The sequence below is a fragment of the Schistocerca americana genome, chromosome 11, assembly GCF_021461395.2.
Source record: "Schistocerca americana isolate TAMUIC-IGC-003095 chromosome 11, iqSchAmer2.1, whole genome shotgun sequence".
Lineage (NCBI taxonomy): Eukaryota > Metazoa > Arthropoda > Insecta > Orthoptera > Acrididae > Schistocerca > Schistocerca americana.
This window is the reverse complement of record NC_060129.1, coordinates 56973826-56997356: the sequence shown is the minus strand read 5'-3', so window position 1 is coordinate 56997356 and position 23531 is coordinate 56973826. Positions and strand designations below refer to the sequence as shown.

Below are 23531 nucleotides of genomic sequence, written 5' to 3'. Positions count from 1 at the left end.
TAACCGACAGGAAGAAGATGCTGTGATATGCAAATGATTAGCTTTTCAGAGCATTCACACGAAGTTGGCGCCGGTGGCGACACCTACAACGTGCTGACATGAGGCCGGCCCGAGTGGCCGAGCGGTTCTAGACGCTACAGTCTGGAGCCGCGCGACCGCAACGCTCGCAGGTTCGAATCATGCCTCGGGCATGGATGTGTGTGGTGTCCTTAGGTTAGTTAGGTTTAGGTAGTTCTAAGTTCTAGGGGACTGATGACCTCAGCAGTTAAGACCCCATAGTGCTCAGAGCCATTTCAACCATTTTTTTGCTGGCATGAGGAAAGTTTCCAACCGATTTCTCATACACAAACAGTGGTTGACCGGCGATGCCTGGTGAAACGTTGTTGTGATGCCTCGTGTAAGGAGGAGAAATGCGTACCATCACGTTTCCGACTTTGATAAATGGAGGTTTGCAAGACAACAACCATCTGCGCGAACAGTTCGACGACGTTTAAAGCAGCACGAACTATCAGCTCGGAGACCATGGCTGCGGTTACCCTTGGCGCTGCATGACAGACAGGAGCGCCTGCGATGGTCTACTCAGCGACGAACGTGGGTGTACGAATGGCAAAACGACATTTTTTCGGATGAATCCAGGTTCTGTGTACAGCATCACTATGGTCGCGTCCATGTTTGGGGACATCGCGGTGAACGCACATTGGAAGCCTGTATTCGTCATCGCCGTACTGGCGTATGACCTGGCTTGATGGTATGGGGTGCCATTGGTTACACGTCTCGGTTACTTCTTGTTCGCATTGACAGCACTTTGAACAGTGGATGTGTTACGACACGTGGCTCTATCCCTCATTCGATCCCTGCGAAACCGTGCATTTCAGCAGGATAATGCACGACCGCATGTTGCAGGTCCTGTACGTGCCTTTCTGGATATTGAAAATGCTAGACTGCTGCCCTGGACAGCACATTCTCCAGATCTCTCACCAATTGGAAACGTCTGGTCAATGGTGGCCGAGTAACTGGCACGTCACAATACACCGGTCACTAGTCTTGATGAACTGTGTTATCGTGTTGAAGTTCCATGAGCAGCTTACCTGTACAAGCCATCCGAGCTCTGTTTGACTCAATGTCCAGGCATATCAAGGTCGTTATTACGGGGAGAGGTGGTTGTTCTGGGTATTGATTTCTTAGGATCTATGCACCCGAATTGCGTGAAAATGTAATCACATGTCAGTTCTAGTATAATATATTTGCCCAATGAATATCCGTTTATTGTCTGGATTTCTTCTTGGTGTAGCAATTTTAATGGCCAGTAGTGTATACACATACCTAGATTTGTTGGTTTGTAGGGTTCAAGGGACCACTCATTAATTTATGGATATGTTCTATTGGTTTTATTTTTCTGAGTAGTTATGTACACTAGATAGATACAGATAGGAACAATAACTGCTGGATGAAGTTTTCATTACGTTTTATTTAAAAAGAAATAAGACGAAATCATTTAGAGACATTCTTTTCGTTTTAGTCTACAGATGTTTCTTGGACAGCTAGCTTCATCTTAGCAAGTCTATCAGTTGCTGGCGGTTGTTCTGCCTGGCGATGTCCAGCGGTGTGTTCCCACTGTTATTTCTAGCGCCTCTGTCAGCCCCAGCCTCCAGCAACACAATCGCCGTCTCAGTGTGGCCACTGTATGCTGCGAGGTGCAGGGGTGTCCACCCATTTTGATTCCTGGCATTGTGGTAGGGAGAGGAGGTCAGCAGCAGCCGCACCACGTCTGTGTGACCGTGCTCTGCCGCATAGTGCAGTGGCGTCCTCTCATACTGGTTCCTGGCGTTAGGGTCGGCAGCAGAAGACAACAGCAGCCGCACGACCGCCGCGTGGCCGCTCTCTGCAGCCGAGTGCAGGGGCGTGCTCTGTCTGGAGTTCCTGCTGTCCACCTCTGCCCCATTCTCGAGGAGACGCCTCGCCGCCTCCACCTGTCCCCTGCGTGCTGCCCGGTGCAGGCACGTCTCCCCCTCTCCACCCCTCGACCCCACATCCGCTCCCACTGCGAGTAGCGCCACCAACTCCTCCACTGCTCCCTCCTCAGCCGCCTGGATCAGCCTCCTGCTCTTCTCCTCTGCAGAAAGATTCCTGCACAAATCACAGAAATTCTCACACTTTATTACAAGTATATTGGAAGCACAACTATGGCAATCTCTAGGTATACTGAGGTGCAGAGGTGATTTCTTTCGACCTTTCGGTGATATTGGTGTCTAGTCATTGCCCTCTGCCGACAGAGACGCTTCATGCAGCTAATACTAGGCTTCATTTACAGCAAGCCTTTCTGACACTTGCAAATGGGACAAACAAAACTAATCACAACACCAAATCTTTACAGAAAATCACCTGTCACAGCAGCAAAAAATTTCAGTCCCATCGAAGACAGAAACCAAGCGTTTACCAGAAAACCATTTAGTCCACAACTTTTAGATATAGGTATGATACTAACTCAACTGCTTGCAGTGCACAGGGTAGCCAGTTGGTCTTAGGCGCCTCACTACGGTTCATACAGCTCTCTGCATCGGAGGTTCGAATCGTCCCTTGGGCATGGACGTGTGTGATAAGCTTAGCATAATCTGCTTACAATAAGTACTGTGTACATCTAGGGGTCTAGCGTGGTCTAGGGGTAGCGTCTTTGATTCATAATTAATACGTCTTTGGTCCCGGGTTCGATCCCTGCCACTGCCTAAATTTTGATAAATAATCAGCATTGGCGGTCGAAGACTTCCGGCATACCGGCATAAGAAGTCAGCCTCATTCTGCCAACGGCCTTGTCAAAGAGGGCGGAGGAGAGGACAGAGGTTCAGGGCACTCTCTTGTCCTAGGGGTGGGAAATTGCCCCTAAAGGCGGAAGAATCAGCAATGATCGACGACATGAGGATGCAGAAGGCAATGGAAACCGCTGCAATGAAGACACGTAACGTGTATCCACAGGACATGTGGCCTGTAATTGAAGAAGTGTCATCATGATCTCTCCATTGGCAAAAGATTCCGGAATAGTCCCCCATTCGGATCTCTGGGAGGGGACTGCCAAAGGGGAGGTTACCATGAGAAAAAGATTAAATAATCTACGAAAGGATAACGTTATACGAGTCGGGGCGTGGAATGTGAGAAGCTTGAACGTGGTAGGGAAACTAGAAAATCTGAAAAGGGAAATGCAAAGGCGCAATCTAAATATAGTAGGGGTCAGTGAAGTGGAGTGGAAGGAAGACAAGGATTTCTGGTCAGATGAGTATCGGGTGTTATCAACAGCAGCAGAAAATGGTATAACAGGTGTAGGATTCGTTATAAATAGGAAGGTAGGGCAGAGGGTGTGTTACTGTGAACAGTTCAGTGACCAGGTTGTTCTAATCAGAATCGACAGCAGACCAACACCGACAACGATAGTTCAGCTATACATGCCGACGTCGCAAGCTGAAGATGAACAGATAGAGAAAGTGTATGAGGATATTGAGAGGGTAATGCAGTATGTAAAGGGCGAAGAAAATCTAATAGTCATGGGCGACTGGAATGCAGTTGTAGGGGAAGGAGTAGAAAAAAAGGTTACAGGAGAATATGGGCTTGGGACAAGAAATGAAAGAGGAGAAAGACTAATTGAGTTCTGTAACAAGTTTCAGCTAGTAATAGCGAATACCCTGTTCAAGAATCACAAGAGGAGGAGGTATACTTGGAAAAGGCCGGGAGATACGGGAAGATTTCAATTAGATTACATCATGGTCAGACAGAGATTCCGAAATCAGATACTGGATTGTAAGGTGTACCTAGGAGCAGATATAGACTCAGATCACAATATAGTAGTGATGAAGAGTAGGCTGAAGTTCAAGACATTAGTCAGGAAGAATCAATACGCAAAGAAGTGGTATACGGAAGTACTAAGGAATGACGAGATACGTTTGAAGTTCTCTGACGCTATAGATACAGCAATAAGGAATAGCGCAGTAGGCACTACAGTTGAAGAGAAATGGACATCTCTAAAAAGGGCCATCACAGAAGTTTGGAAGGAAAACATAGGTACAAAGAAGGTAGCTGCGAAGCAACCATGGGTAACAGAAGAAATACTTCAGTTGATTGATGAAAGGAGGAAGTACAAACATGTTCCGGGAAAATCAGGAATACAGAAATACAAGTCGCTGAGGAATGAAATAAATAGTAAGTGCAGGGAAGCTAAGACGAAATGGCTGCAGGAAAAATGTGAAGACATCGAAAAAGATATGATTGTCGGAAGGACAGACTCAGCATACAGGATAGTCAAAACAACCTTTGGTGACATTAAAAGCAATGGTGGTAACATTAAGAGTGCAACGGCAATTCCACTGTTAAATGCAAAAGGCGAGAGCAGATGGGAGGAAAGAATACATTGAAAGCATCTATGAGGGTGAAGATTTATCTGATGTGATAGAAGAAGAAACAGGAATCGATATAGAAGAGATAGGGGATCCAGTATTAGAATCGGAATTTAAAAGAGCTTTGGAGGACTTACGGCCAAATAAGGCAGAAGGGATAGGTAACATTCCATCAGAATTTCTAAAATCATTGGGAGAAGTGGCAACAAAACGGCTATTCACGTTGGTGTGTAGAATATACGAGTCTGGCGATATACCATCCGACTTTCGGAAAAGCATCATCCACACAATTCCGAAGACGGCAAGAGCTGACAAGTTCGAGAATTATCGCACAATCAGCTTAACAGCTCATGCATCGAAGCTGCTTACAAGAATAATATACAGAAGAATGGAAAAGAAAATTGAGTATGCGCTAGGTGACGATCAGTTTGGCTTTAGGAAAAGTAAAGGGACGAGAGAGGCAATTCTGACGTTACGGCTAATAATGGAAGCAAGGCTAAAGAAAAATCAAGACACTTTCATAGGATTTGTCGACCTGGAAAAAGCGTTCGACAATGTAAAATGGTTAAAGCTGTTCGAGATCCTGTAAAAAGGGGTAAGCTATAGGGAGAGACGGGTCATATACAATATGTACAACAACCAAGAGGGAATAATAAGAGTGGACGATCAAGAACGAAGTGCTCGTATTAAGAAGGGTGTAAGACAAGGCTGTAGCCTTTCGCCCCTACTCTTCAATCTGTACATCGAGGAAGCAATGATGGAAATAAAAGAAAGGTTCAGGAGTGGAATTAAAATACAAGGTGAAAGGATATCAGTGATACGATTCGCTGATGACATTGCTATCCTGAGTGAAAGTGAAGAAGAATTAATTGATCTGCTGAATGTGAACAGTCTAATGAGTACACAGTATGGTTTGAGAGTAAATCGGAGAAAGACGAAGGTATTGAGAAGTAGTAGAAATGAGAACAGGATTGATGGTCACGAAGTCAATGAAGTAAGGAATTCTGCTACCTAGGCAGTAAAATAACCAATGACGGACGGAGCAAGGAGGACATCAAAAGCAGACTCGCTATGGCAAAAAAGGCATTTCTGGCCAAGAGAAGTCTACTCATATCAAATACCGGCCATAATTTGAGGAAGGAATTTGTGAGGATGTACGTCAGGAGTACAGCATTGTATGGTTGTGAAACATGGACTCTGGGAAAACGGGAACAGAAGAGAATCGAAGCATTTGAGATGTGGTGCTATAGACGAATGTTGAAAATTAGGTGGACTGATAAGGTAAGGAATGAGGAGGTTCTACGCAGAATCGGAGAGGAAAGGAATATGTGGAAAACACTGAAGGAGAAGGGACAGGATGATAGGTCATCTGCTAAGACATGAGGGAATGACTTCCATGGTACTAGAGGGAGCTGTAGAGGGCAATAAGTGTAGAGGAAGACAGAGATTTGATTACGTCAAGCAAATAATTGAGGACATAGGTTGCAAGTGCTACTCTGAGATGAAGATGAAGAGGTTAGCACAGGAAAGGAATTCGTGGCGAGCCGCATCAAACCAGTCAGTAGACTAATGACAAAAAAAAAAAAAAAAAAAAACAAGTCTAGGGACCGATGACTTCAGCAGTTTGGTCCCATGAGAATTTACCACCACCACCACCACCAACTCCCTCCCACTACACAAAATCACACTTGTCTTCATGTGCACATGGCCATACTTGCAAGGATAAATTTGCTTGCATGAGAAAAACGTGGCTGGCCGGAGTGTCCAAGTGGCTCCTGGCGCTACAGTCTGGAACCGCGCGACCGCTACGGTCGCAGGTTCGAATCCTGCCTCGGGCATGGATGAGTGTGATGTCCTTAGGTTAGTTAGGTTTCAGTAGTTCTATGGTTTAGGGGACTGATATCCTCAGAAGTTAAGTCCCATAGTGCTCAGAGCCATTTGAACCATTTTTTTGAGAAAAAAGTGTACACACACACACACACACACACACACACACACACACACACACACACACACACTTTCCACTTAAATTATTGTGGCTGTGATGCATGTGAAGTGCATGCGAAGGGTCTAACTATATTCAGAAAGGACAGATTTAATATAGTTACTCAGTGCAGACTTTATTGCTGACAGAAGTACTTTACGTTGTATTCACACTGACATAGCCAATTCCGAAAAGTTCAAAGAAAACTTGCGTCTCATCTCAAATAGGTACCCCACTCATAGAATTATATTTGGTTTTAACTTCAATCCATGCTTGACGTTTTGGCGAAAATAGATGCTTAAAGTCGGTGGTATACGTATAGCGTCGCGTGAAATCGTACTGAATGCTATTGAACAATTTGTTGACCAGCCGACTAAAGGTGTTAACGGTTGCGACCTCTTAGCAATACATAATCCTGACTAAGTACAGAGTGTCATGACCCATACACGGATTAGTGACCACAAGGTCATTGTACTGTGGCTGAGTACCATCATATCAACATTCACCATAAGTAAAGCAAAATACGTCCGTTTATGAAAGCAGGTAAAAATTCGTTTGGCGCCTTCGTAAATGGCAGTCTCCCCTCCTACCTAAGTGTAGATCAGATATGACTTGAAATTGTATCAACAGCAATTGTGAGATATACACTAAAGAAATCAATAACAGAGTGTACTGATTCCTTATGGTACACAAAAGAGGTCACCCCAAATGTAATAGAACGCAAAATCCCCAAGAAACTGTATCTCAATCTCTTGCAGGAAAGCTAAAGAGCTTCTCGTCATACATTAAGCTCACTAGCGGAAAGACGCAAGCAGTATCTTCATTACACGATAACATTGGCATACTGACTAACTACGGTTTCCCGTAATTTCTACCTCAAAGAAGAGGAAGTAAATATTGCGGAACACGATTCAAGGACAACTGCTAACAGGAGTAACTAGAAGTACATATACTGAGTGGAGTGAAGTTGCTTAAATCTCGGAATAAAGGCAAGGTCTCCAGTCGAGACTGTATACCAGGCAAGTTCCTTTCAGAGTATGCTGATACAATAGCGCCATTTTTAGCAATCATATACAAGCGCTCGCTCGTCGACAGTTGCACACCAATACCCAAGAAAGCAAATACGAGTAATCCGGTGAATTGCAGGACCCATATCATTAAGACTGATTCGCAGCAGGGTTTTGGAACATGTACAGTGTTCGAACATTATGAATTACGTCGAAAATAACGATTTATTTACCAATAGCCCACACGGATTCAGAAAATATCGTTCTAGTGAAAGTCGGCTAGTTATTTATTCTCACGAAGCAATAAATGCTATCGACGGATGATGCCAGATTGATTCTAGATTTTTTAGAAGGTTTTTGACACCATTCCCCACAAGCAACTTCTAATCGACATGCTTGCTCATGGAATATCGTCTGACTTGTCCTACTGGATCTGTGATTTCGTGTCAGAAAGGTCACAGTTCGCAGTAAATGATGGAAAGTCATCGAGTAAAATAAAAGCAGTATCTGGCGTTTACCAAGGAAGTGTTGTAGGCCTTCTTCTGGTCCTGATTTACAGAAGCTGTTTTGGAGACAATCTGAGAAGCCCTCTTAGATGGTTGACAGATGATGCCGCCCTATACAGTCTTGTAAAATCATCATATCATAAAAAAAAATTGCAAAATTATTTAGACAAGGTATCTGTAGGGTGCGGAAAGTGCCAGTTGCCTCTAAACAATGAAAAATGTGAAACCATTCATATGAGAAATAAAAGGAATCCGTCAATTTTCGGTTACACGATAAATTACACAAACGAAAAGGCTGTCAATTCAACTGAATACTTACGCATTACGATTATGTAGATACTGTTACGGGGAAGACAAACCAAAGACTGAAATTTATTGGCAGTCACTCAGAAGATGCAACATGTCTATTAAAATGAGACTGCTACACTCTGCTTGTCCTACTTTTCTGGAGTATTGCTGCGTGGCACGGGATCTATCACGTATTTACCGAGGACATCGAAAAAGTTCAAAAAAGGGAGGCTCCTTTTGTATTATAGGGGACATACGCAAATTGATATGGCAATCATAAAAAAAGGCGACTTCCGTTGCGGCAGGACCTTCTCACGGAAATTCAGTCACCGGCTTTCTCCTCAGTTGTGAATTTCAGAGTAATAGTCTAGTTGTCGATGAACATTAATATCCACAGATTGTGAGGGTAAAATTATTTTTCGTACACTTATCAAATTCGAAATACTGCTCCAAGCCAATCACGCTTTCCTGAATACGCTTGTAAACGTCAGTCGCAGATGTATGTATTGAGAAGTGTCATTTTCATGTGACAGCCTAATTGCAATGTGTGTAGTAGACAACACCTACGTATTGATACCACAAACTATTTCGTTCCTTTGCTCAGGACTAAAATGCAGCAAATTGCGTAGCAACTAAAGACAGTTAAGGAAACTTCGTTAAAGCATTCTGGAAAGTCAAATATTACATCTGATAAAGCCAAATACGAGTACTCTCTTTCTTTGCCTAGAAGTATTACGTACACATGGAGGTGCTAACATCACTGTTTTCTCTGAAAATTGTGCATTTCATGTCCTCCAACCGGACATTTCTGTACTGACAACCGTGCAAAACGCTCCTTGCTCTATGTTATCGAATTAGGAGGCAGAAAATATCAATTCTGGGCGACTATACACTGGTCAACAACATGGATGCCGCTTTGGCCCCAACGCTGCTGCAGTAGGCGTTGGCCTATTGAAGACTTGTTTTGTCTGCGTTGTCTGCAACGGTTCACACGGACCTGTAGTCTGACACGAAGTACTAGCAACGGTGATGCTTAGTTTAAAAAACGCTGAGAACACGGAGAGTGGCCAATGTCATTTCTGCGTTCTCAAGAGATCCTACAAAAGCCAGTCAAACCCTCAGTTGTGGAAATGGGTACTTAAGCGTAGAGTAACCAAGCCGCTGTACAGTTCCTGTACAGATTTTCGCCTTTACTGCTAGTGCTGTAATGTTAGCCAGATGAAAACTGAATAGGGCGAGTGACTGTCAAGGACATTTAGCCTACCAGGTGCTCTCATTACTACTGTGCGTTTTTTGGAATTTGCACTTTAAATACAAGCCTGTTGCCTCATCATCTGTTCCAGTGTAACAGCCCCCTGCCCCCCCCCCCCCCCCCCTGCTGAAATCCAGCAGATGTTCTGGGTGGCCTAGTTACTATCTACACTGTCTGATCAAAAGTATCCAGACACCCCCAAAAACATACGTTTTGCATATTAGCTGCATCGTGTTGCCGCCTACTGGCAGGTACTCCATATCAGCGACCTCGGTAGTCATCAGACATCGTGAGAGAGCCGAATGGGGCGCTCCGCTGCACTCACGGACTTCGAACGTGGTCAGGTGATTGGGTGTCACTTGCGTCATACGTCTGTAAACAAGGTTTCCACGCTCCTAAACATCCTTAGATCCAGTGGAAACTTGAAAAATCACGCACAGCACAAAAGCTTACAGGCAGACCTCGTCTGTTGACTGACAGCTGACAGTTGAAGAGGATCGTAATGTGTAATAGGTAGACATCTATCCAAACCGTCACGCAGGAACTCCAAACTGCATCAGGATCCACTGCAAGTACTATTGTGACAGTCAGGCGGGAGGTGAGAAAACTTGGATTTCACGATTGAGCGGCTGCTCATAAGCCAGGCATTACGCCAGTAAATGCCAAGCGACACCTCGCCTGGTGTAAGCAGCGTAAACGTTGGACGATTGAACAGTGGAAAAACATTGTGTGGAGTGACGAATGACAGTACACAATGTGGCGATCCGATGGCAGGGTGTGGGTATGGCGAATGCCCGGTCAACGTCATCTGCCAGCGTGTATAATGCCAACCATAAAATTTGGAGGCTGTGGTGTTATGATGTGGTCGTGTTTTTCATGGAGGGGGCTTGCACCCCTTGTTCGGGCATGGCGACTGCATCTTTCAGCATGATCGAGCGCCTGTTCATAATGCACGGCTTGTAGCGGAGTGGTTACACAACAATAACATCCGTGTAATGGGCTGGCCAGCACAGAGTCCTGACCTGGATCCTATAGAACACCTTCGGGATGTTTTGGAACGCCGACTTCGCGCCAGGCCTCAACGACCGACATTTATACTTGTCAGTGCAGCACTCCGTGATGAGTGGGCTTCCATTCCCCAAGGAACCTTCCAGCACCTGATTGAACGTATGCCTGCGAGAGTCGAAGCTGTCATCAAGGCTAAGGGTGGGCCAACATCATTCTGAATTCCAGCATTACTCATGTATGACGCCACGAACGTTTAGGTCATTTTCAGCCAGGTGTACGGATACTTTTGATCACATTGAGTATATTCTGTTAGTAGCACCACTCGTGCACTTTTCGGTCTCGGTGTTTCGGCTGTTACGAGGACGTGCTGAAAAATAATGCCTCCGAATTTTTAGTTCTGTTCTCAATATCGGTTTAGGTATTACATGTTATCCGTATTACTCACTCGACTTTCGTGCTTCGCTGATGCAAGCTGCAACCCTCTGACGTTAGAGGGCTCCAAATTGCAACGGCGTTGTTTGATGACACCTTGCCAGTACGTGAGAAACAGGGTGTTCTAATCGAGCTTCTAACAGTAGAAAACGTTCCTCCAACTGAAATCCATAGTAGAATGAAAACTGTGTACGGTGATGTATAAAATATTCTCGGTATTCTTGCCGCGTCAGTTCTAGATAAAATCTCAAGCTTTCGATGATTACCTCCATCGTCATCGTCAGGAGCTGACTGTCTCCACTGCTGCTATGGTAGCCTCTATATAGCCTGAAGACGGCTTCTGATTGGTCGGCGATTACATGCTGCTGTCTCAGACGGTGTCACTGTGTGCGCCGGTGGCGCCACCGCTTCCGTTTGAACGTAAACCTTGGAAGGAACGTCTCTGCTGCTTCTCTGCATCAAGCGCTCGTTTCCACGCACAGCTCAGATGGTATCCACTATCGCGGTTAAAGTTCTTTTGGTTCATTCTTATTTCAACAGCCTCCTTAATAATAGAATCCCAGTACGTGGAGGCATGGGACAGAATTTTAGTTTCATCGAACAATATTTTGTGTTTGTTCGTGAGGCTGTGCTCCGCAATTGCCGATTTCTCCAGCTCTCTATTTTTAATATGGCGTTGGTGTTCTGCACAGTGGTCGGAAACGGTACGAATAGTCTGACCTATATAATTGCTTCCACACTCACAGGGTATATTATAAACTCCAGGGACCCTGAGGCCGAGATTGTCCTTAACAGGGCGCATCATCTCCTTAATTTTCTTAGGAGGACGAAAAATCGGTCTAATACCACGTCTACCCAGGAATCTTCCTATTTTGCTGGAAATTGCGCCACAAAAAGGAAGAACCGCAATCGGTGTTTCATCCTGTGAGGTTGCAGCATTATCACGTGTCCTTCTTTTGGAGAACGCTGCCTTTATATCGCGTGCACCATAGCCGTTCTTTCGGAACACGTTCTTCAGGTGATTAATCTCGGACCTTAAGTGGTCCTTGTCAGAAACAGTTTTGGCTCTATATACCAACGTGTTCAAAACGGCTCTCTTCTGAGCAGGGTGATGGAAACTTTGCGCGTTCAGGTATAAATCGGTATGCGTCGGCTTACGGTCTACAGAGTGGTCAAGACGCCCGTCCGTCTGTCGTTGTACTAAAACGCCTAAGAAAGGCAGCCTACCTTCCTTCTCCATCTCGACAGTGAACTGGATGTTCGAATGGATGCTGTTCATGTGTTCCATGAATTCTTTGAGAGCTTCTTCGCCGTGTGGCCAGATCATAAATAATAACACATGAACAGTATCCATTCGAACATCCAGTTCACTGTCGAGATGGAGAAGGAACGGAGATTGCCTTTCTTAGACGTTTTAATACAACGACAGACGGACGGGCGTCTTGGCCACTCTGTAGACCGTAAGCCGACGCATACCGATCTATACCTGAACGCGCAAAGTTTCCATCACCCTTCTCAGAAGAGAGCCGTTTTGAACACGTTAGTATATAGAGCCAAAACTGTTTCTGACAAGGACCACTTAAGGTCCGAGATTAATCACCTGAAGAACGTGTTCCGAAAGAACGGCTATGGTGCACGGGATATAAAGGCAGCGTTCTCCAAAAGAAGGAAACGTGATGCCGGCCGAAGTGGCCGTGCGGTTAAAGGCGCTGCAGTCTGGAACCGCAGGACCGCTACGGTCGCAGGTTCGAATCCTGCCTCGGGCATGGATGTTTGTGATGTCCTTAGGTTAGTTAGGTTTAACTAGTTCTAAGTTCTAGGGGACTAATGACCTCAGCAGTTGAGTCCCATAGTGCTCAGAGCCATTTGAACCATTTTTGCAGGAAACGTGATAATGCTGCAACCTCACAGGATGAAACACCGATCGCGGTTCTTCCTTTTTGTGGCGCAATTTCCAGCAAAATAGGAAGAGTCCTGGGTAGACGTGGTATAAGACCGATTTTTCGTCCTCCTAAGAAAATTAAGGAGATGATGCGCCCTGTTAAGGACAATCTCGGCCTCAGGGTCCCTGGAGTTTATAATATACCCTGTGAGTGTGGAAGCAATTATATAGGTCAGACTATTCGTACCGTTTCCGACCACTGTGCAGAACACCAACGCCATATTAAAAATAGAGAGCTGGAGAAATCGGCAATTGCGGAGCACAGCCTCACGAACAAACACAAAATATTGTTCGATGAAACTAAAATTCTGTCCCATGCCTCCACGTACTGGGATTCTATTATTAAGGAGGCTGTTGAAATAAGAATGAGCCAAAAGAACTTTAACCGCGATAGTGGATACCATCTGAGCTGTGCGTGGAAACGAGCGCTTGATGCAGAGAAGCAGCAGAGACGTTCCTTCCAAGGTTTACGTTCCAGCGGAAGCGGTGGCGCCACCGGCGCACACAGTGACACCGTCTGAGACAGCAGCACGTAATCGCCGACCAATCAGAAGCCGTCTTCCGGCTATATAGAGGCTACCATAGCAGAAGTGGAGACAGTCAGCTCCTGACTATGACGATGGAGGTAATCGTCGAAAGCTGGAGATTTTATCTATAACTGACGCTGCAAGAATACAGAGAATATTTTATACATAAGTGCCGCCGCGAAAAACTTCGTTCCCATGTGTATGGTGATGATTGTACCGACATCTGTACTGTGTGGCGTTGGGTTGTTCATGTTCGTAGTGAAGGAAATTGTGAAGCTAGCCTCAATGTGAGAGAGCTCGGAGTTGACGACCCTCATCGAATCGTTTTGATGAACTCGTCAGAAAAAATTGTCGAATATCACAGACGTAGGCCTCAGGCCAGCGTGGCATATCACGAGAGCCTGTACAGGCGATGATTGCAGAACTGCGTTGCAGAAACTGTGTGTACGGTATAGGTGCCTCGAATGCTCACTCCTGACATGAAATGGAGGACACTGGACGTCTGTCAACAGTTTCGTTTGCGTTATGAGCGACAGGGTGACGGGTTGGTTGAAATGGCTCTGAGCACTATGGGACTTAATATCTGAGGTCATCAGTCCCCTAGAACTTAGAACTACTTATACCTAACTACCCTAAGGACATTACACAATCCATGCCCGAGGCAGGATTCGAACCTGCGACCGAAACGGTCGTTCGGTTCCAGACTGAAGCGCCTAGAACCGCTCGGCCACATCGACCGGCGGTGACGGGGTTCTTGAGAACAATGAGGCAGGTGATGAAAGCTGGGTTCACCATTTTGAACCAGATAAGAAGAGATCACCACCGGAGTTTCGCCTTGAAGGATCACCGACACCAAAACACCTGAAGACCCTGTCATCAGTAGGCAAAGACGTGCTCACAGTGTTCTTGGATGTACAAGGTGTGGTGCATTTGGAACTCATGCCTCAAGACACTACGGTAATTTCCGAAAGGTACTGCAAGACCCTCAGAACAGTCAAAGTACGAATTCTATGAGTCCGTCTACACATGGAGCACCCTTTTCGTGAGCATATCCAAACCTGGCCACACAAGAGTTCTGTGTCACGTACAACAATCCGAAGCGTTGGGTTTACTTTCATTCATCAGCCTCCAAATAGTCCATACAGTTTCCAAAACTTACAGAACACCTTCGAGGACTTCACGTTGGTAGTTACGCAAGCAGAGGTGAAGTTGTGGCCACATCAGTATATTCAAATATCCTACAGTGCGCTCATGGCCAAACTGGTCTGTCGTTAGTCTAAATATGTCCGTCGTTAGGGTGACTACGTTCAGAAATAACTATGTAAACATGAAATGAAGATGTGGAATGTTGATACAGTTTGCTGTATTTAAGATGCCGTGAAGAGGTTTCACTAAAAATTCGGAGGCATTACCTTTCGGCACTCCGTCGTAAAAGGAGGGGATCTCTGTACTCTAAATATGTTGTCGAAGCACCGAAACACGTCATCTGCAGTGCGTGAAGGCTTTGATTTGTATGTGTGTGGGTGTTGGAACGAACAGTGGCGTCAAAATGTAGGGAAGCGAATGGGCTGTATTTCTTTATGTCAGAAAAATACTGGGCTCATTGATGTCACATACGTCATTGAGAACGAAAGAGAAAAATTACATCAGCCCAATGCATTTTAACATGGAGCGCAAACATTCGAACGTGTGGTGTTAGTTCCTACGCTACCAAGCTGCTTGGTATGAAGCGATGTGTGCAAGTTGATGCGATAGCGTCGAAACTTTGACTTTCACTCTCTTGGAAACTATTCAGTGCTCGCACTTACGACATAATAGCGTCCATTTACTTTATTCTTCTTACACCCAGGAAAGTTTTGACTGTGCCAGAGAGGGACGTACTGCGGCTCGTACGATGTAGTTTCAGGAAGCTGCTTCAAAAAATGGCTCTGAGCACTATGGGACTTAACATCTATGGTCATCAGTCCCCTAGAACTTAGAACTACTTAAACCTAACTAACCTAAGGACATCACACAACACCCAGTCATCACAAGGCAGAGAAAATCCCTGACCCCGCCATGAATCGAACCCGGGAACCCGGGCGTGGGAAGCGAGAACGCTACCGCACGACCACGAGCTGCGGACTCAGGAAGCTGCTGATGTCACTTCACACCTCCATATGGAACATGAAGTTCTTGCAGTATTTCCGCAACGGAAGCATGGATCAAGCAGTCCCTGTGGATCGTGAAAGTCGCCCTTGACAAACTAATATAGTAGCGGAATTAATCACCATGTCCTGCATCTGACAGCATTCCTATGATGTAATTAGGCTTATAAAAGTGAGATTAAATAATTTTGATTCCCTTAAAACTGACCTGTTTCATTTCCTGTTATCTGTCATATTTTTTACTCTCTCTTTTCACCCTTTTCCTCAAACTATATCACTGCTGAGCTTTTAGACGACTTGCTGGATGCTACTTGAGGATTTCATACCCTCGGCAGTGGGTCGACGCCAGTACTGGGTGGCTGACGCTCCCCACTGCACCTTAGCTCACCAGAGTGTTCAAAACAACTCGAAAAGCTGTGGTGTTTGTTAGCTGCGTACGGCCGATCTGAAAACTGCACTGCTTGTGGAAGACATGATTTAGGTTTAAAATGTATGTCTTATGACTTATTTCATGAAGCTCATCTCATGTAATTTTTTTTTCCTTATCAGTGCTTAACTTTCTTAAGATATTCCATTGTGAAGTAAAAAGTGTGTAGTCGAGTCTCCGCGACCATTGGTGCTTCTGGTTGTACTCAATTTACCTGACCCTCAACCTTTTAGTTAAGTGAGAGTAGGTGGACAATTGGCTCAGGAGACAAGGTGGTGTGAGCAGTATCTTGAAAGCGTTATTAAGTCTTCCCAGTAGCCTCCCAGATGAAACGAACTTACAAATAGCGTTGTCCACTGAGTCAGATCCGGCCACATGTGCTGTGATATTTAATACCGCAGCCTGTCCTTTTTCTTTAATATTCATATCTCGATAATTGAGTTACGGGTGTTGTGAAATCCTAGAGAGATCGTTAGTGTGGAACAGCTGAGAAACAACCTACGTGCAACATGCGCCAGGTGTGGAATAGTTCACAGAAATTCGGTTCCATGCTCATTTAGGCCAATGTGATCTTATTGCCTTGGTTCCTCTATGTCTTAAGCTGTGTGACAGTTGAAAAGCACGTTCATCAGGTGCTTTTCGATATGATTGATAAGCCATCACCAGCAGTCATATTAAAATACTTTATTTACTTCTTCATATTTACATGAATTATTTGTTGATATTTACAAGAAAACTCTCTGTCACACATTGCCAAGAACTGTTCAGAAATTCCGTCACTGCTTTAGTTTTGGAGATGATTTCATCATTTCACATATTTCTTCTTTGGTCAAAGGGACTGCTTCGTTGTTGTGACCTTCTGCAGTAATTTCCCCTTTAACGATAGCCCCCCGGGTCTTCTATTTGCCACTGGACTCCCACACAGGTTGGCAGAACGTCTATAAATGTGTAGTGTAATTTCTTGCTTTGGCTCCCATAGCTTTCCGTCCTCGCCTATTAACTATTCTATTGCATGTGCTTTGCCCTTTTACTTTCCCACGTAGTGTGTGAACTTGATGTTTCATCTGCGCTGTAATTCGTCCCCACAGTCCCTGGCCTTGCTTGTGAACATTAGTTGTATTATATTGATTATTGTGTTTTTTGTCTGTGTAATCATCAAAAATTTGTGTGTTATTTTCAGTGTTGATGTGTTCAGTGTTGATGTGTTCAGTGGAGGCATGGGGATCAACACTCTCTTGTTTTTTATTGCCCCTTCTGCCACAACGTGCTTGGTGTGTTACGCACGTTGTCATCATTTGCGCAATACTTCTCTTGCTTTTCGCTCGTGAACGACGTGTATATTCAGCTGCAGTATGCTCCTAGCATGGTATCTTTTTCGTAGTGTGGCGTCGATACAAATTTTGATGTCTATGCACAGGTGACGCAGTACTGCCTTTCAGAGTTTGTATTTTAACCTATGACTGCCGTAGTTTATATTTAGAGCAATTGTTTTTAGTTTTATGTAGCTTCTTTTATTTGTCTGCTCAACTGTCCATTATCTACCAAAGAGTTAAGTCTATCTTCTTCGCCCTGTACATTATTGTTTCTATTAAAACTGTACCCATAAACACTTTCTGAACACAGATGCCGTTTCCCAACCTGATTTTCATAATCTCTTGACCACAAAGTTTTTAGGTCCCTTGTTAGACTTTTATCCTATTTCGTTTTGTTTTTCTGTGTTTCCTCATACGATTGTTCCGTTATCGTCTTTTCTGGTTTTAGAAACAAATTTTGGTTGCTTTCAGCAAGTCTTCTACACTCTTTATATTGGTCTTTTTGTACTGCAAAGCTCTTCAGTTGCTATGTCTTGTTTCCGCTACTCCATCGACATTATACTAATTCCGATTTTAGAGTGTTATATATTGTATGTATTGTATTGTATGTTAACTAGGGGCGTAGAAACGACGGAGAGGCTCCGTCCCCGCCCCATCCGCAGTTGCCCACAACCCCACGGCGACTACCGCAGTCCACTTCACCCCTCCGCCGCCCCACACTGAGCCCAGGGTTATTGTGTGGTTCGGCCCCCGGTGGACCCCCCAGGGAACGTCTCACACCAGACGAGTGTAACCCCTCTGTTTGCGTGGTAGAGTAATGGTGGTGTACGTGTAAGTGGAGAACTTGTTTTGGCCGCAATCGCCGACATAGTGTAACTGAGGCAGAATGAGGGGAACCAGCCCGCATTCGCCGAGGCATATGGAAAACCGCCTAAAAACGATCCACAGGCTGGCCGGTTCACCGGACCTCGACACAAGTCCGCCGGGCGGATTCGTGCTGGGAACCAGGCGCTCCTTCCCGCGCGGAAAGCCGTGCGTTAGACCGCACGGCCAACCGGGCGGACCATGATACATATAATTTTAAGTCTTTTTTTCTGAACACCATGTAATCTGTATTTCACATTACTGATAGTGTTTCGAAGTCGCATGGCACTGTGTCGTCTTACGTTGAGAGGTCTCCCATTTCTTGTAATCTGATCTTCGCTACGCTCTTTTTGAGGAAGAGATTACTTTCTCGATATTTTCTTCTCGTTGGTTAGCGTGCACCTCTTCTTGTGCCAAATGATACACGTTACTTGCGTGCGGCAAATTTCGAAGATACAAGTCAGACTCCTGTTGCTGATATAATTTCAGTATAAGTGTTCTGTGTCTTCATGCTTTTGAGACACAATGGGGGAACTTCTGCTGTTTACCTATGGTGTACATTGGACCTGTAGGCCGTGCATTCTACGTGTGACTATCCTGGGTAATCAACGCTCGAAATCCTTGAATCACTCTGTATGCAAGGGAACTACGCTTTCTTACGGCCACTCAAACATTTCTTGCGTCATTACCATCATTAGAAAACTTGCATTGGTCTCATGTTTCCTCTTGAATGGTTATGGACTGCCATGTCATGCAACAGCTTGGTATGTTCTGCTCAGATTAATTACAAGAGGCAGGTAGAATGTTCTCAGATGCTAGGTCTGGGCTTGTGTATTATTAAGGTACAGATACATACTGCATTTTATTTGACTTCAACATGAACTGCATTGGCAATGAAGTCACATCGCGACCTTATCAACCCATTATCAGATAGCAGTAGCGTTTCTAGATAGACCCAAATGTCATCGTTCACTATCATCATTCATTTACGAAAGGCGAACTGAACTTCACGATAGATTCAAGCAGAAACTGTGAATATTGACTAAAATTACTCTACTAACGTCTCTTCCTAAACTCTCTCAGCTGGAGGCCTTTGTTTACAACCGGCGAGCTGTCACTAGCGCACACGTCTCCACTCAACCACGCCAACAATAGGTCTGCCCGAATTTTGCGACCAGCCGCCTTAGCCCTTGTGCCATCTGACCACACATACAAATCTGACTCGCTTTCTTTGAGGTTGATGTTCGCACGAATAATTTCCAAACACTACAAGCAGTGATCCTTACGTACGGCTCATGTAGCAGAGTAGGACACCATCGTTCACAGACTCTGTCTATCCAGCGTTGCTAATCCCATACCCTCTGATTCCGGTGTTTAGAAAACAAGGGTCGAAATACAGGTGATAATGGAAGTCTGGACTTGCCCTGTCCTCTGCTGAGGTAGCGTAATGGTTAAGAAGACTGCTCGTCATAAGCAAGAAATAGACTTTAGATTCCCAGTATGGAAGAATTTAACAAATTATTCAATGCTCACCAGATATGGAAACGCTGGAAAAAGTCATTTAAAGAAAAATATGCAAAACATTTTCACATGATATATGAACACACAGCCAAAACATGCCATTCTTTATTCTGCCGCTACAAATAATTTCTTTTGTCTTCTCCTGCTTGCCATTCCCTAATCTTTTCTGTTTCAGCACAACCACAGGTTTTATTTCTTCATATAAAATCAAAATTTTCACGATTTTCAATCCTTTGGGAACCTCTTTCTCATCCATTATCTAAAGGATTGATTTGGAAGATAGAAAACCTTCAATGAAATACAATAGATTTTCTATCTTTCGAAAAGCATTTTCTTTTATAGCACCATTCTCTTATAACTGCAGTGAGTGAAAAACTTGCATTCTGAACTCAATTTGCACTGAAGCGCCAATGAAACTGGTGTAGTAGACATGCGTATTCAAATACAGAGATATGTACACAAGCGGAATGCGGCACTATATAAGACAAGTGTCTGGCATAGTTGTCTGATCGCTTACTGCTGCTACCATGGCAGGTTATCAAGGTTTAAATGAGTCTGAACGTGGTGTTATAGTCGGCTCACGAGCGATGGGACACAGCATCTCCAAGGTAGCGATGAAGTGAGGAATTTCCCGTACGACCATTTTACGAGTGTACCGTGAATATCAGGAATTCGGTAAAACATCAAATCTCCGACATCGCTACGGCCAGAAAAAGATCCCGCAAGTACGAGACCGACGACGACTGAAGAAAATCGTTCACCGTGGCAGAAGTGCAAACTACTTCAGATTTCAGTGCTGGGCCATCAACCAGTGTCAGCAAGCGAACCATTCATCGAAGCATCAGCGATACGGGCTTTCGGGCCGAAGGCCCACTCCTGTACCCTTGTTGACTGCATGACACAAAGTTTTGTGCCTCGCTTGGGCCTGGTAACACCGACATTATACTGTTTAAGACTGGAAACATGTTGCCTGATCGGACGAGTCTCCTTTGACATTCTATGGAGTGGATGGATGAGTATCGGTGTAGAGACAAACCTCATGAATCCATGTACCCTGCACGTCAGCAGTGGACTGATCAAGCTGGTGGAGGCTCTGTTGTAATGGTGTGGGGCGTGAGCAGTTGGAGTGATATGTGACCCCTGATACAACTAGATATTACTCTGGCAGCTTACACATGCGTAAGCATCCTGTCTGATCACCTGCATCCATGCCTGTCCATTGTGCATTCCGACGGACTTGGGCAATTCCAGCAGGACAATGCGACACCCCACACGTCCAGAATTGCTACAGAGTTTCTCCAGGAACACTCTTCCAAGTTTAAACATTTCCGCTGGCTACAAAACTCTCCAGACATGAACATTATTGAGCATATCTGGGATGGCTTGCCACGTCCTGTTCAGAAGAGGTCTCAACCCTGCAGGACTGATGGTGTCGGTTCTCTCCAGCAGGATTTTAGACATTTGTCCATGCCACGTCATGTTGCGCCACTTTTGCGTGCTTGCGGGGGCCCTACACGATATTAGGCAAGTTGCCAGATTCTTTGACTTTTCAGTATAATTCACACTGTGAACCAGGAGGAGGAGGTGGTGGAGGAGGAGGCGGTATAAGTGTTTATTCGAACATCAATGTTTATAAATGGAATAACTTTTCATGACAACTAGAACCTCTGCTTTATTAAAATGTGCATTGAGATGACATTCGCTTTTGATCCACAATACTTGATTAACGCTTCTGTAAGTGCTACTGTGAATGTGCAGTGGTAGAACTCACCCCATGGAAGAGACTGCGTCGGCGTCTGGTGGAGGAGTGTGGCAGGCAGCCGTGGTCGGTGTAGGTGTGGCAGGTCTGAAACAAACACGGCCAATGGCAGTAGTAAGTCTGACAATGTTAGAGAGGTAACAGTGAGCTATTGATTTCACACACACAAACACACAGCTTCTCCCAAGTCTCCTGTAGCGATAGTTTACTATACCAAAAAACGATTTATACAAAATAAAGCAGAACTCAATCTACAAAAGAGCCAACAATTATGCTAGAGTGATAACGATAGAACAGCAAATTAAATAGCATAATACCGTCATCATGCGACGGTGTTTGTAGCTCGTGAGTTAGGGACTGAGCTGTAGAAACACCATTGCGAAGTAGGGGCAGCAGCTGTTGGAGAGAGCGGGGAAGGAAATACAGAGAAAGAAAGCACACAGAATTTGTAAAAGTTCGAGAGATGGCACCACCGGCGCGTGAGTTAGGGACTGAGCTGTAGAAACACCATTGCGAAGTAGGGGTAGCAGCTGTTGGAGAGAGTGGGGAAGGAAATACAGAGAAAGAAAGCACACAGAATTTGTAAAAGTTCGAGAGATGGCACCACCGGCGCGTATCGAGGTCATGTTAAGTTAGTTGCATCTTTGGAAACATCGACCACGAAGCTTCAGCCATATTGGTCTATGTGTTTGGCATTCTTGTGAATCTTCCTTAAGTCGAGTAATTGTCAAAAAATGGACAAAAAAGAAATTCGAGTGGTAATTAAACATTACTTTATGAAAGGCAAAACGCCTCAGGAGACTAAAGAGAAGCTTGATGAACATTGTGCTGACTCTGCATCTTCGATTAGAACAGTTTGTAAGTGGTTTCAAAATTTTCGAAGTGGCCATAGGACCACAAGTGATGCTGAATGTTCTGGACGCCCTGTGGAGGTTATGACTCCAGAAATATATGATAAAATCCATGATATGGTGATGGATGACAGAACAGTTAAGGTGAGTGAGATTGCTAATGGTGTGGGCATCTCGAATGAACGGGTACATAATATTTTACATAAACATTTGGACATGAGAAAGCTATCCGCAAGATGGGTTCCACTATTGCTCACGCTTGACAAAAAACGGAATCGTGTGAAGTGTTGCAAGGATGATTTGTAGCTGTTCAGGAAGAATCTGCAGGACTTAAGCGTCGCTTCGTCACTGTGGATGAAACATGGATACATTGCTGCACTCCTGAGACCAAACAACAATCTGAACAATGGGTTACCAAGGGATCATCTGCACCAAAAAAGGCGAAAACCATTCATTCGGCCGGAAAGGTTATGGAGACTGTCTTTTAGGATTCGAACGGGATAATGCTTATAGACTATCTGAAAAAGGGTAAAACTATTACAGGTGCATATTATTCATCGTTATTGGACCGTTTGACAACCGAGCTGCAAGAAAAACGCCGGCAATTGAACCACAAAAAAAACTTTTTCCATCACGACAATGCACTAGCACACATCTCAGAAGTTGTGGTCACGAAATTATTGGAAATAGGATTCCAAGTCTTTCACATTCCCCCTGTTTTCCAGACTTGGCTCGCACTACTACTTGTTCCCCAATTGGAAGAAATAGCTGGCTGGACAAAGATTTTATTCAAACGAGGAGGTGACTGCAGCAACTAATAGCTATCTTACAGACTTGGACAATTCCTATTATTCGGAAGGGATCAACAAATTGGAACAGCGTTGGACGAAGTGTATAAGCCTAAAAGGAGACTATGTCGAAAAATAAAAAGGTTTACCCCAAACACGCAAATAGTTTTTATTTTTTCACGGACTTTTCTATATATCTCACAGAAATTGAAACTTTACCCAGTAAGTAAATTTGCTTCACACTGGCAATGGGCCTTTCACTGAACAGGCGAATGTTGAGTATTACCCGACTGATGGTGTGAGAGAAACCAGTAAAGCTAGCAGAGACAATATGCAAGTACATTTATACTCGACTTTTGATGTTGTGACTCCAGTGATATTACAAATTACGTTTAATTGTTGTACGCATTCTAATTGTTATGTATCAGACTGTGATCACGAAATTTCCTGAAGAGTGAAGTAGTCCGCATGGATGAAAATAATGACAATGAGTTTACATAACGCAGTGGGCATTTCCGTAAAGGCTGACTCTACGC

The 23531-nt window shown here is 44.6% G+C and overlaps 1 protein-coding gene across 1 annotated transcript in view; it reads right to left on the bottom strand.

Moving 5' to 3' along the window:
* Positions 1-1457: 1457 nt before the first annotated feature.
* Positions 1458-23531, bottom strand: part of LOC124554097 (ankyrin-3-like) — a 37312-nt gene continuing 15238 nt past the window's right edge. Inside the window, exons 3-4 of the mRNA XM_047128161.1 lie at positions 21369-21443; positions 1458-2127 (exon numbers count right to left, since the gene is read on the bottom strand). Of these exons, the coding sequence (XP_046984117.1) occupies positions 1548-2127; positions 21369-21443 (655 nt within the window). The 3' untranslated portion in view covers positions 1458-1547. The remainder of the gene's footprint in view (positions 2128-21368; positions 21444-23531) is intronic.